A 15241-nucleotide genomic window follows, 5' to 3' on the forward strand; every position below is an offset into this window, starting at 1 on the left:
TAATTCTTTTTACGTATCGTTTACTTATTATTTGTATATTTTTAATTTTTTTTTTCCTCCCTCCACCCTCTTATTTTTTTTTTTTAAATGTTAATATGTGACTGTTAATTTATACCGAGCAGCGATTATAAGCTTCTTGAAGCTCCATTTTTAAAATAGTCCATATTAAAAACATAAATTACCCAAGTAAATATTGTGAGAAAGTGTACATATAACAATCGAATCTTAATGTACGCACATACACAAAAAAGTATTAAGGACGCTGAAACTCTAAACATTAATTTGAAGAGTTTTTAAAAAATACGGAAAAAAAAAAAAAAAAAAAAAAAAAAAGAGGAAGAGGAAGAGGAAGAAGAAGAAGAAGAAGAAGAGGAAGAGAAAGCAGAATAGAAAGAAGAAAATCGAATAATCGCGCCTTATTTATTCGACTGATCTTCTGATTTTGCTTCATACTTTTTTAAAATAATACATGAACCTTTATTATAATTAAGAGACATTATCATATGCACACTTATACATACATATGAACAAACTCATGCGAAGACATTGTTATACTTACGGGAAAATAAAGCACAACAGTTTTGATATAATACATAATAAAAGCACAAACGTTCACGTATAAATATAATGCAAAGAAATTTTCATATTTCAAGCACATATTTTATCTAATTGTATAGACTTTTAAGGAGGGGAAGAAATGTTTCTGAAATTTGGCTCTGATTATCTAATCCAAATAAAATGCTCCTACCTAATTGAAAAATACAAAAAAAAATTAAAAAAATTGAAAGAGCTGAAAAATGTAAAACTGAAAAAATGAAAAAAGAAAAATAATGAAGTTAAAAACGATGAAGTGATAAACATCCTTACCCATTTTAATAAAATTTCCCAGGGACTAAAGTCGTCTTTCGAGAAAAAGAAAAAAGAACAGTATATAGACAGATACTTGTTTAACGTACGTAACATAGCTTTTGTAATGTTTGATTTAAGTTCATGTTCTTCGTATTATAAGCCGATGAAGCAAAAAAGAAAAATTCATAATTTTACGCACGAATGTACATATTTACCCATTAATGTACGTACTAACCCACCAATGCACATATATTATTTTATCGTTTTATCTTATTCTGTTACATTTTAGAAGGAAAAGGAACAGCTATATAGCGAATTAAGCAAAAAGAGAGAAGAATTTGAATTAGAGCGTTTAGAAAAAACAAGGGAGCTATACAACACCTATTTTGCAGATATATTTTTATATGAACAAGAATATTATCAGTGCATTTATAAGGTGTTCAAGAATTTGCTACAAAAGAAAGAAGAAATTGATGAAAAGGAAAGACAAGTGATTAAATTACATGTATAATGGAATAATAAAATAAATTTAAGGGAAGAACTGATAAAATGTGCGCTGCCATATTTTGTTGTTTTCCGTACTTTTTTTTCTTTTACATGATTAATTTATCTATGATTATACGTACATATATATATATATATATATATATATATATATTGTACGTATGTACATTTTCCTGTGTGTTATATATACGAATGTATCCGTTTATTTCTTTATATGTTCATTTGTTCATTTGTGTATATGTTTATTTGTTCATTTGTTCATTTGTTTATATGTTTATATGTTTATTTGTTCATTTGTTCATTTGTTTATTTGTTCATTTGTTTATATGTTTATTCGTTCATTTGTTTATTTGTTCATTTGTTCATTTGTTTATATGCTCATTTGTTTATATGCTCATTTGTTCATTTGTTCATATGCTCATTTGTGTATTTATTTATTCACCATGTTTTCTTCTTTTTCCTTTTGAAGGAACATGTGTATATGATTATTTCCGATAAAAATATAAACAAATTATTAGAAAAAAAAATTGAATACACAAATAGCCCAACAGTTGAGACGTGTAAAAAAGAAAAGCAAGTTAATGAGAGAAACATTTTAGACATAGATAATATATGCAATATAAATGTAAGTGAAATTTATGCAAGTATAATCCTTGATCAGAATGAGGAAAATGTCTATTCATACAATAAGAAAAGTAATAAATTATATAAATCAAATGAAAAGAAATCTTTAATTAAACGTAATACTGTTCCGCATATAAATGAATACAACGAATTTTTAAATGGAAAAGGTAGTAGGTTACCCGAAAAAGGAAAAAGAATTAATGAAAAGGTAGAGAGTTCGAACGGCAAAAGTTATGGAAAGAAATTTTATCAAGTAAACAGACAGAGAGAAGCAGAAGCACAACATCGAGATGAACAGAAAGTAGTTGAAGAGGCGGATGAAGAGGCGAATGAAGAGGCGGATGAAGAGGCGGATGAAGAGGTGGATGAAGAGGCGGATGAAGAGGTGGATGAAGAGGTGGATGAAGAGGTGGATGAAGAGGTGGATGAAGAGGTGGATGAAGAGGTGGATGAAGAAGCGGAGGAGATGAAGAGAAAAAATACATCTCAAGTGAATGAATATTTTTATCACGATCAACTTGAGAATGAGAATGAATATGCGTTACATGAAAAGGAAAGGCAAAAAAATAAATACACTGAAAACAGTGAAGATATAGGACATATGTTCCTACGAAGGGGGGAATATAATATAAATCACTGCTATCAGAATGATGAGCCTCGCAGCAATGAATTTGAAGGAGTAGTGGAAGGAGTAGAAGTAGAAGACGCAGTAGGAGTAGAAGTAGAAGACGTAGTAGGAGTAGAAATAGAAGACGTAGTAGGAGTGGAAGTAGAAGACGTAGTAGGAGTGGAAGTAGAAGACGCAGTAGGAGTGGAAGTAGAAGACGCAGTAGGAGTAGAAGTAGAAGACGTAGTAGGAGTAGGAGCAGAAGACGTAGTAGGAGTAGAAGTAGAAGACGTAGTAGGAGTAGAAGTAGAAGACGTAGTAGTAGTAGGAGTAGAAGATGTAGTAGGAGTAGAAGTAGAAGAAGAAGAAGAAGAAGAAAAGGAGAGTAACTTCGCAAAATCGAAAGACAAAAGAGTATATGAATCAATATGTGAAAAAAATTCAGAGGAAAATGATAATAGGGATGAACCAATAAGTGAAGCCAATATACAAAGGCTTTTGAGTAATAAAAATACATTAGCAGAGGTGCACACTTTAAAGAGTAGCCTTTTAAGCAATAATTATGAATATTTAAATAATGAAAAAAATATAGAAAATTTATATGATCAAGGAGCAAGAGAAAATTATACGAATATTGTCGGTTCTAGTATATTACATGATCGAATAAGTACACTATTAGAAAAAAGAGACATCTGTGAAAATATAGAAAATCATTATATTTTAAAAAAAGGAGTTGAAGAACTAGAGGAAGTAATAGAAAACAATATAAATTTTAATATATCCAGCTATTTTAGTGGGAATTATGATGATTTTGATGATAACCAAACAGCAAAAGAAATTAATGAAGAGATTATACTGAATGATGAAAATATTTTTAATGATAATAATGGCAATAAAATTGAATATAATATGCTTAAACAATATAGTTCAAGTGTACATAATGATAAAGACAATAACATGAATGATCAAGTACAAAAGGAGGTACCTGATGCGCAGAGAGATGCAACAAATCTTCATCTGAATGAGCAGAGCAATAATTCTGATGAATATGAATATGAGTATATCAAAAGTTTGAACGAAAAGAAAGATACAATCGATTCAGAATCATTTCAAACGTTTATTAATTATCATAATGAATATAGCATACCAATCGAAAGAATGAACACCTTTGAAAATTATGCTGAAGAATTTAATATGCTAAAAAATTATGAGCCTATTGTTAGTTCCATATATATGGACAGCTTTTCAGGTAGGAAAAATAAAGAATTTAATAGTAAGGGAAATGAGAAGTCAGAATCACATAATATTCAAGACCTAATAAATTATATGACCGACAATATAAAAAAAAAAAAGTAGAAAAATAAGTTCTACTGGCGAGACCCCTTAAATATATACAAAAATAGCAGTCTCCCTGGAAAAACGCAAAATATGGCATTATCGACACATGCACGTATATATGTGTGTGTGTGTATGCATGTGCGTAATGTGGGCACTGACTTCTAGTCTCAAAGTCTTCTCGTTTGGAGGAGGACTAAAAAATAAATTAATGATCAAGTGCCAACTATCATTAAGGGCATGCATTCTTTTTCCGAGTTATTAGGAAAATCTCTGTATTCGTAAATACATTATTTTTTTAACAATATATATATATACTAAACTGTATTTAAAAAAAAATTATATTTAAAAAAGAAAAAAACACAGTAAAAAAAGTAGTACATAAGAAACACATTTATAACTTAAAAAAGGTGCCGCTTTTTATACTCATTTATACATGTTTCTCACATTGAACGTAAAAACAAATTTTTAATAACATGGAAAATTATAATTTTTATTAAAATGATTAGAAGATACTTTAAATGTGTAATTATCAAACATTATTTTTTTTACTTTTCATAACGACTGGTTTTATCACATGGACACACGTACCCTTTGAGTACGCATATTTTTATATATGTACAAATTTAATAAAATGTAGTTCCTTCCGGCATATTATAAAACATAAAATGATTCAAAAAAGAGAGAAAAAAAAAAATAAATAAATAAAAAAATAAATAAATAAATAAATAAAATAAAATAAAATAAAATAAAAGGAGTATACTATATATTTTTACCTTTTAAAAATTAGAAATAAAAATAAATTTATGCTAAACATTTATCATTCTCGTTTTGAACGTTCACTAACGCTTTTAAATGTTAAATATTAGCATATACATATATAATATATGTATATATTCACCACTGTCTTGTTGCGCTTAAAAAACAAATATCGTCTCACTTCTTATCATACAACTACATTTCCCTTTTTAAAATACATGATACGTCATAGTTATTACATAAAAACTTATAGAATTATAGAAATTGTGCAGTAGTAGTGAAATGACGACATAGCAAATGGTCCAATTAGTTTTTTTTTTTTTTTTTTTTTTTTTTTTTGTACACTTATAATTAATTCTTGCAGTTGACCCAGTTTTAGGAGTACTAGTTTTTGTCCATTTTCTTTTTCTGTTTATTTATCATTATTGATTTATTCAGCAAGGTCTTATCAAGCTGTTCTATTATGTTGTTTTTGCTGTTTTTGCTGTTGCTGTTGTTACTGTTGTTGCTTCGTTGGACGCCATTATTGGAAACATCTTTAGAATTCAGGTATTTATTGTTGTTGTAATTTACATAGTTGCTCTGTTTATTATTACTACCACCACGAGTGTTACTTCTACTGTTGTCGTTATTGTTGTTGTTACGTGACTCCTTCGAATTTTGTATTTCTTTCATAAAACCTTTTATCCTTACCATGTTCGCATTTTTGTTCCCATTTTTGTTCGCATTTTTCCCTAGCATATTTGATTTATCATTACTGTTACTATGTTTATTTACATTTACGTTTACATTTTTATGTTCACTCTCTAAATTAGGTGCATTTATATGATGATTTTTCAAAGTATTGAATACATTTTTGTTACATGCACTATTATCATTATTGGTATCATTATTGCTATCATTACTGTTATCATTACTGCCGTTATTTCTATTATTATTTTTATTTTTATGGAAGTAGTTACTCTTTTCTAAACTCATAAAATTAGCTTTATTTTTTTCTTTTACCAACAATTCATTATTCGGATTTGCCGCTTTAAGATATATTGTATTATTTTTATATTCATTCCTATCATTATCTTTATTAGTAGAGATGATATTTTGATTTCTATTTTTCACGATATGTTTTTCATTACCTCTATATATCCGTGCATCATCACGATCATCATTATTATAACTACCGTTATAAGTATTGTCATAGTCGTCATAATTGTTATCATAATTGTTGTCATGCTTCTTATCATAGCTCTTTTCGTAGTTGTTATAATTATTATTATTACCATTGTAATATATGTTACTACTGTAGTTACGAGTTTTCAATTTGCCTTCATGATCACAAGTAATAGCTGTGTGTGAATTAAGTCTTCTCAGTTTTTCCTCTTCGTTTTCCAATATATGGTTATGATTGCGCAGTATGTCACTATCACTACTGTATCCATTTGCTTGATTTATTTTCGTATTGTTATGAGCAAGTGGTGCAGACGGTATCATAACAGCGTTCTTATTATTTCTACTTTCGTAACCATTATTATTATTTCCAGCGTTATTACTGTTGTTGCTTCTGCTGTTGCTTCTGACCACGTTGCTGTTGTTGTTCGCTACCTGATCACCTCGTTTTCCACTGACATCCTCACCACTGTTATTATATACATCCTTATTATACTGATACGAATCGTCCATATTTTTATTCGTCAAAATGTTTTCCACATTTGAGCAATATTCATCATCTACTTTTTCAGTATATGTACTATTAGCATATTTTTGACAATTCACCTCCTCCAAAAATTCATCAAAATTATTTTCTTTTTTTAGTTTGTCGCTATAATCCTTATAAGACTTTCCATCCTTATTATTTTTCTCATCGTTAAACGCGTTTGAATTCTTAAAATTTGTAACTTCTTTATTTAATGGCATAGTTTTTTTTCTACTGCTTTGCATAAAGCTTGATATATGATTTATCGATTGCATATTTTTGTTTACTAAATTGTCTATTTTGTTTAATGAAACTTGATTTTTTCTATTCATATGATCATCCTTAATGAAATGTACAGTACTACTAATTTTATGAAGATTATCATTAATGTTATTAATGTTGTTATTTATATTATCTACATCATTATTAATGCAATTAATGTTCTTATTAATATTATCAATACATATGGTATTTTTATTTGGGTCATTTTCTTTAAAATTATCATATTCTAACATGGTTGAATCGTTATATTCATAATTCTCTATCAACCTATCATCAGTATGGTTCCCCTTATAGTTCACATCATTCTCCTTATAATTATTTACTCCCCCCTCATAGTTAGTATCGTCCCCATTATAATTATTTTCTCCTCTCTTATCATTATGTTTATCACCTGCACCTTTATCATGAGTATGATCTCCCGTGTCCTGTTTATTATTTCGATTATTAGGATAATATTCATAATTACTTCTTACATCAATAAGATCTGATTCTATTAAATTATTTACATTTAATGATGACATAATATTGCCATGTTCGTGCTCTTTTTTCTCTTTGAAACCTACACATGAACCACCACCCGAATGTAACGTATCATTAAAATTGCTATTCCCCATCTTTATGTTTGTGCTTAAATGGTTTATATTATAACTGTTATTATACTTGTCGCTATTTAGGTATTCCCTAATGTTATTCTGTACCCTGTTATTACTATACTTGTACATATTACCGTTATTGCTACTCTGCTTGTTATTGCTATTACTGTTGTAACCATTCCTGTCTGCCTCATTTTCAGCACCTTCCAGTGCATTCATGTTATTCCCATAATTATTCTGGTTGTTGTGCTCACCCCGCACATTATTCCTGTTTACATGATTGTTCATGCTATTGTTCCCTTCAACATTGTGATATTCACCTCCATTATTTCCTCCGTTTTTTATATCGCGATTATTATCGTCATCTTTGTAACCCTGATTGTAATTGTCGTTACTTAAATTTGTACTCCCAATATTCCCTTCTTTCAATACAAAATTCCGAGAAGACATTTTCCCCATACCGTTATTATATTTTCTGCTGTTCTGGGTATTAAAATAGTTTTTATTATCAACAATGTCATTATTTTTATTACTACTGTTGTTATTATTACTACTGTTGTTATTATTACTTCTGTTGTTATTATTACTACTGTTGTTATTATTACTTCTGTTGTTATTATTACTACCATCATCATCATCATTATTATTATTATTACCATCATTATTATTATTGCTTCCGAAATATTCATTCGTGTCGGAATAAATGACATCATCGCGTTTTTTATAATTGGTTGTGTTCTCATCTGCTGCTTCGTTCATATAATTACTGTTCGACGATCGACTGTCAGTAATCGCATTGTGCATGTTAGATGCATTATATGAATCCTTTTCAAAGTCATACCTGGACTTTGTATACATATTGCTATGATTACCCCTATTATTAGTCTCACTAGAGTAATTGTTCTTGAATGATTTGTTCTCATTATTATTATTGGTGGTACCAAATCCAACACCATCTATCACATTAACCGCGTAATCAGCAATATATTTTTTTTTATTATTGTTTTTCCACATATCCTTACATTTCTTATCGTTAATATTGTCATATATCATATCTATTTGCGCTGAGTTCTTATCATAATTCAACTCCTTATCATTCAAATATTTAGACTCTATATTGTTATTAATATTGTTTTTACTATTACTATTACTTTTAGGATGTGTGCTCTTGTGATTGCCCATTTCATCAGATGTGAAATTCGCATCTGATAATCCTAAGTTATTATTCTTATATTTTAAAAAAGTTTTATTTTTGAAATTTTCATTAATCATACTATCAATATATTGAATACTATTATTGATTTCCAAATTGTTGTAGTTAAAATTTATACTTTTTTTTCTATTTCTTCTTTTTATTATGTCTAACTTATTTTTACCGATAATTTTAACTTTCACCTTATTTTTAGAATTACTTATTCTAGATAAATTAGAACTATATTTTCTATTTTCAAGATTTTTTAATGATATAATAGCACCTTTTCCACTCTTACTTCGACAATCTTGTAATTTATTTAATAAATTTACTTCATTTTCCTTCTCCTTAAGAGATTTTTCTTTATTTTTTAACTGTTCATGTAATAATTTCAACTGTTCTTGTATAAATTCAGTATCTTTTTCATGCTTTTCCTTCATTAACAGAAATTGTTTTTTCTCTACTTCTAAACTGTTTCTATCTATGTGAATAACTGTTTGTTCATCTAACAACTCTTTTTCTCGCTTCTCAATCATTTGAAATTGCGCATCTTTTTCTTTTAAACTATTTTTATAATTAACCAATTGATCTTTCACTTTTTGCAATTCGTTTTTTTTTTCTTTAAGTTTTTTTTCTCTAGCCTGTAACTTTTCACTATATTCTCTAAGTTCGCTATCAAACTTGTTTAATTTTTCCTTTTTTTTACTCAGTTCATCTTCTTTCTTATTATGCTCCTTTTCCTTTTCAATTAAATCTATTTCCTTTGTCTTTAATTCTTTATCATAATTCAGTAATTCTTCCTTATTCCTTTTTATTTTATCAAGTTGTTCGTCAAATATTTTACGTGATTGTTCCATTTGAAGCTTGTCATTATTTAATCCTTCCTCTCTTTCATCTAAATCATATTTTCTTTTTTCTAATTCTTCTTTTTCTTTTTCTAAATTTTCCTTCTCTTTATTTAAATCTTCTTGTTGTTGTGATAAATTTATAATTCTAATTTTTATGTCATTTTCTTCTTTTTCCTTAAAATTCTTATAATTTTTTAACTCTATTTCAATTTGCTCTTTTTCTACTAATAAATTTTCTTTTTCTAAATTTAACTTTTCTTGTTGCACATACAACTTATCTTTCTCCTCTTCTATATCTAGATACACACTCTTTTTATAATTCTCTAATTCTTCTTGTTCTTTCATTATAAGATATTTCATTTTATTTTTTTCTTCTTCTAACATTACATATTTTTTCTGTATACTTTCTTCATATTTCTCGCATTTTTCTCGAAATTCCTCTTCATATATCTTTTTTTGTTGTTCAAAATTATCTCTATCTTTAACAAACTTCATTCTTTCATTTGCCATTTCGTTCTGTAGTTTGTTATTCTCCTCTTCGTATTTTTTTTCTAACAACAATTTTTCATTTTGAAGATTTTCCTTGCACTTCTTTTCTATATAATCTTTAAATTGTTCCTTTTCATCCTCTACATTTTTTATCATCAATCTTTTTTCATTTTCTAATTCTTCTCTTAACTTGTTACTTTCTTTATCCATATTTTGTAGCATTCCATTTTTCGTGTTTTCAATGTCCTCTAGCATAATTATTTTCATCTTCTCTACATCTTCAATCATAAGTGATCTTTCTTTTTTTAATTCCTCCTTCATATAATTTATCTCATTATCCTTTTCCTTTTTCAGGTTATTCTTTTCGTTAAGCAACTTCATCCTTTCTTCTTGCATGTTGTCTAAAATTTTCATTTTATCATTTTCTAACTCCTTCTTATTTTTATTTAATTCATCGATTAATTCATTGTACTTGTCTATTCTACTTTTTAGTTCATTTTCTTTTATCAAATTACTTCTTTCATTTCGTCTTAATTCTTCTTCTTTATTATGCAAATTGTTATATTCACATTCTATAATTTTTTTTTTCTCTTTTTCTAGGGATTCTAATTCCTTTTTTAACATTTCAAGTTCATTCTTTTCTTTTATATTTAATAATTTCTCTTCTTCTAATTCTTTTTTATTATTATTTAACATTTTTTCTTTTCTTTCCATACTTTTTCTTTCATTTTCTATATCCTTCTCTCGTTCTTCCATTTCTTTTATTTTTTTATTAAATTGACCAAACTTTTCATCGTATTCATATAATTTATTTTTACATTTATTTTCAATAGTAATACACTCATTCATTTTGTCAAGCAATTCTTTCTGGGCATTGTCATATTTACATTTTATAGAATTCACATATTTTTCTTTTTCTTCAATTTCGTTCTTTTTTTTATCAATAGTTATTTCTTTATCTTTAATTTGTGAATGGATCTTATCTATTTCTTTTTCTTTTTCCGCTAACATTTCTACTTTCTTTTCAAAATTATCTTTTTTCTTTTTCAGTAAATTCTTTTCTGTTTCTAACATCTGTCTGCTCTCTTCCATGTGTAGTTGTAATCGAGCCATTTGCTTACTCGCTTGACATACACATACAATGTTTTTAATGTCATTCTTTTTTTTTATATTTTTATCAAAAGAATATAAATCTTCATAATTATTTAATAAATGTGACATCTTGTTCCTTTCATTTATGACATTTAGGGTATAACTTTCTGTTTTATCCTCAAAATAGTTTTCTCTTTTATTTAAATATTTTGATTCGTTTTCTGTGTTGTTGTTAAAAGTGTTAAAGTGTTTTTTTCTTATTTCATTCAAATCGAGGTGTCCCAGATTTGCCAGATCGTTGTTATTTCTCGAGTTACTTCCGCTCCTATTGACATTAACATTAGGATTATAATTATAGTTAGCACTAGGATTAACATTATGATTAGCATTATGATCGGCATTATGATCAACATTATGATCAACATTATGATCAACATTATGATTATCATTATGAATAACATTATGATTAACATTATTTTTAACATTAGGATTAATATTAGGATTAACATTATGATTATCATTGTGAATAACATTAGGATTAACATTATGATTATCATTATGAATAACATTAGGATTAACACTATGATTAACATTATTATTAACATTATGATTAACATTATTATTAACATTATGATTAACATTATTATTAACATTATGATTAACATTATTATTAACATTATGATTAACATTATGATTAACATTATAATTAACGTTGTTATTTCCCCTGTTACTGTTGTCTCTATTATTATTGTCGCCTCTATTATTGTTCATCGGATCTCTGTTAATGTTAGTATTGCGATTTATCTCTTTGGCGTTTATATCATTTACATTGTTACTCATGAAGTTACCGTTACTATTCGAGTTCGTGTTATTATTATTTTTACTTTTATTACTATTGTCATTTTTTAACTGCAGATATCTTTCATATGCTGAAATATTCCCCGATCCTCTTTCATTGTAGTAATTTATTCTAGCTTGTGTATCATCAGCATAATTTAAGTAATTACTAATTTTCTCATTTTCTTGTCTTCCCATATCCACATTGCTAGAACTGGAACGTTTATGATGAGCATTTTTATACTCGAACTTATTTATATTTTTATTTCTATAAAAATTATCCAAATAATTTCTTTTTATGTCATTCATATTCAAATTAGTTTTACTTTTGTCTTCATCATAGTTTGTGTTAATATTCATCAGATTCTCTAGAATTTTCTGCTTTTTATTATTCACATCTGTATTGTTCATCCCTTTATTCCTACCATCACTGTTATAATTAAATCGATTAAAAAACTCCAATTCTTTTTCATTTGAACCTTTCTTGTCCTTTATACAATTCCCCTCTTTCATATTCCTGCTATTTACTATGTTGTTTAAAAAGCTACTTCTTAACTCATTTTTCGAGATGTTGTCGTTACCACCGTTAATATTATTGTTGTTATTGTTGTTATTGTTGTTATTGTTGTCATTGTTGTTATTGTTGTTATTGTTGTTATTGTTGTCATTGTTGTTATTGTTGTTATTGTTGTTACTGTTGTTAGTGTTATTATTATTGTTGTTAGTGTTATTATTATTGTTGTTGAAATTATTGTTGTTGGCATTATTGTTGTATAAGGCCAAATTATTAGCATAGGTAGCACTGATGTCCTTCTTGATTTTACTACTTGCTTTTTCCTTAATATCATTTATATGAACAGGATACTCTTTTTCATAAATAAAATTATTATTGTATTTCTCCTGCAGTTGAGCTATTTTATTTGAATCATTGTAAGCGGATAAGTTGCTATTCAATTTCTCTATATTATTATTATATAACAAATTAATATCTATTTTATTTGAATTATTATTAGGTTTCGGAATATCAACAGTAGTAGAATTATACCTAATATTATTTTTATATACATTATCATGATTATTGTTTATATTCTCTTTATATGTTCTATTACTATATGGAAAGTTAAAATTTGTTTCCTTATTTTCTTCGATCCATCTTTTATTATCATCATTTCTAACAAACACATTCTTTATATTGTTCCCTTTCACATTACCTAAATATTCTCCATTATTTATGTTGTTTTTATAAAATTCGTAGTTATTCATTTTCTTGTCCTCTTTCTTTATATTATCACAGTCTATTAAAATTGAATTGCCATTATTATTTTCTTTAGTATCCTGAAAATTTCAAAAAATGAATATTAACAAAATGTAACACTACACACTAAAGGTAATAAGTACACATTTACACAGAGCAAGAAGTGTATATATACACTTATGTGATTACACATATAAGAATAATAGGAACAATACTAATAATGATAAAAAAAACAAAATTAAACAGTGTAAACTGTGTAAATAGTATAATAATAAAAAAATAAGAAACAGTCTGTAACAAAAATACGCATCGTATTTATCATGAATAGACACTTACCGTATTAGAAGAATTATAAATGTTTTCTGAACCCTGTCTACCATACGTGTGTTCTAAAAAAATAAGAAATATATTATGTCGATACACATTCAATGCGTAATTTTGGGAGAACAGAAAAAGGGAAAAATTATCTAAGGGGTATCATAACACCAATGTATTTCATATATATATATATATATATTATATATATATATATATATATACATTCGTATGCTTATGCGTATGCATGTATGTCCTCACATGTACGTGTGATCAACGTATTTTAATATACAAGCAAAAAAAAATAAAAAATAAAATACAAGTTAATTTTAATTTGCCTACTTTTATTAGTGACGTACAAGGACTCATACATTTCTAAATCTACATGGCTATTTGTTTTTAACTCTTCAAGTGCGTAAAACTTTCTCTTAGAGCTAACTGTTTCACTGTAGTTTCTATTTGATGCGTTATTATTACGTTCATCATTACTACTATTACTATAATCTTTTCTAACGTCAGAATATTTGCTACTTTTTGTTATATCTATTAAATCATACCCCCTATTCGTTGTATATATGCTATTTTTATTGAAAACTATGGGTTCACTCCCCACATTATAACTCCTACTATTTCTTTCATTGTTACTGCTATTATTACTGTTACTGCTATTATTACTGTTACTGCTATTATTGCTATCATTATTACTATTATTTTTTTCAGTGTCATTCATATCTTGTCTTATTTCTTCGTTATCTGTTTTGTCCTTTGTGAATAAAGTTTTGTATTTATTGAAAAGATTTTTTCCATTATTTATCGAATTTTTTATAGTTTCTTTAATATTTGACTTACCCAGAATTGAGTTATCACAATTTCCTTTTTCTTTCTCTGTATCAATTTCTATACCTGTATTTTCTTCCTTTCTTTTCTTTTGTTCACCTTTGTAACTGTTATCTATGTTAAGACAATTTGAATATTGATCATTTTTGTATTTATTTTTTATATGTTCAATAGTTTTTTCACTTTTATTAATTAATTTTGTCTCATTTTCAGATATACTACTTGAATATACACTTCTATTTCTAGTAAACGTTTTCATTCTTTTCGTTGTCTTACTTTTTAATTTATATATACTATGATATGGTCAAATTTAATAATCTTAATAACTTGGAAAGAGATAAAAAAAAAAAAAAAAAAAAACCGAAAAAAAGAAAAAACAAATATGATTTCAAATCACATCAGGTCTCAATTTTTTTTTTTCTTTTTCTCTCATTTCAAAATTATTTAGTGCTGCAATAGTATTAAGCTTTAATTTCATTCGAGCAAATGGATATTTAAAAATACGAATAAAATAATAAAAAATATAAAATAAAAAGCTAATGGGTTTTTTTTACTCCTGTTTTAAAATAAAAAATAACATGCATGATTTTTTTAAATATCTATGTATAATAGTAAACTGAAAAAACAAATTTAATACACTGTATTTATTTTCATTTAAAAGTATTGAGTATTACATAAAAAAGTTATACTATAATAAATTTATTCGCAATAAAGATATTTAAAAAGAAAAATGAAAGAAAATAATAAAAGATTGTTAACTTGCTAAGTTATGGATGAATTTCAACTAATTTATATAATAACACATACGTAAAAATAAACGGAAATCAACTAAATGCATAATTTATATTTGTTATATCACCACTATTATCTGTGTTTTTGTTTTTATTTTTGTTTGCGTTCTCCTTTGCCTTTGCATTTTATCTTTTCTTTTTTTTTTCTTTTTTTTTTCTTTTTTTTTGTTATATTTTTCTTTAACAAATGTTAAAAGGAAGAAAAAAAAAGTGGAAAATATAAGTCTACACTCATAATATCATAAGCAAAAAAAAATACATAATCATAAATTGCCATTAATCGAATTTATTGTGCCTGAATATTTACATGCATACTTATGTATATATGCGCATAAATATTTT

At 26.5% G+C, this 15241-nt stretch overlaps 2 protein-coding genes across 2 annotated transcripts; one reads left to right on the plus strand and one right to left on the minus strand.

Annotated features, from left to right (window-relative positions):
- Positions 1 to 697: 697 nt before the first annotated feature.
- On the plus strand, positions 698 to 3940 carry MKS88_004810 (uncharacterized protein; the record flags this gene model as incomplete). The annotated part of the gene is made up of 4 exons (XM_067218016.1): positions 698 to 799; positions 890 to 952; positions 1139 to 1339; positions 1823 to 3940. 4 exons carry the CDS (start codon positions 698 to 700, stop codon positions 3938 to 3940), a joined length of 2484 nt encoding a protein of 827 aa, XP_067071191.1.
- Positions 3941 to 5062: 1122 nt separating this feature from the next.
- Positions 5063 to 14367, minus strand: MKS88_004811 (uncharacterized protein; the record flags this gene model as incomplete). Its single annotated transcript, XM_067218017.1, has 3 exons — positions 5063 to 13036; positions 13293 to 13345; positions 13614 to 14367. The coding sequence occupies 3 exons, from the start codon at positions 14365 to 14367 to the stop codon at positions 5063 to 5065; spliced, it is 8781 nt and encodes a 2926-aa protein (XP_067071192.1).
- Between the last annotated feature and the right edge of the window lie 874 nt (positions 14368 to 15241).

The sequence above is a fragment of the Plasmodium brasilianum genome, chromosome 13, assembly GCF_023973825.1.
Source record: "Plasmodium brasilianum strain Bolivian I chromosome 13, whole genome shotgun sequence".
Taxonomy (NCBI): domain Eukaryota; phylum Apicomplexa; class Aconoidasida; order Haemosporida; family Plasmodiidae; genus Plasmodium; species Plasmodium brasilianum.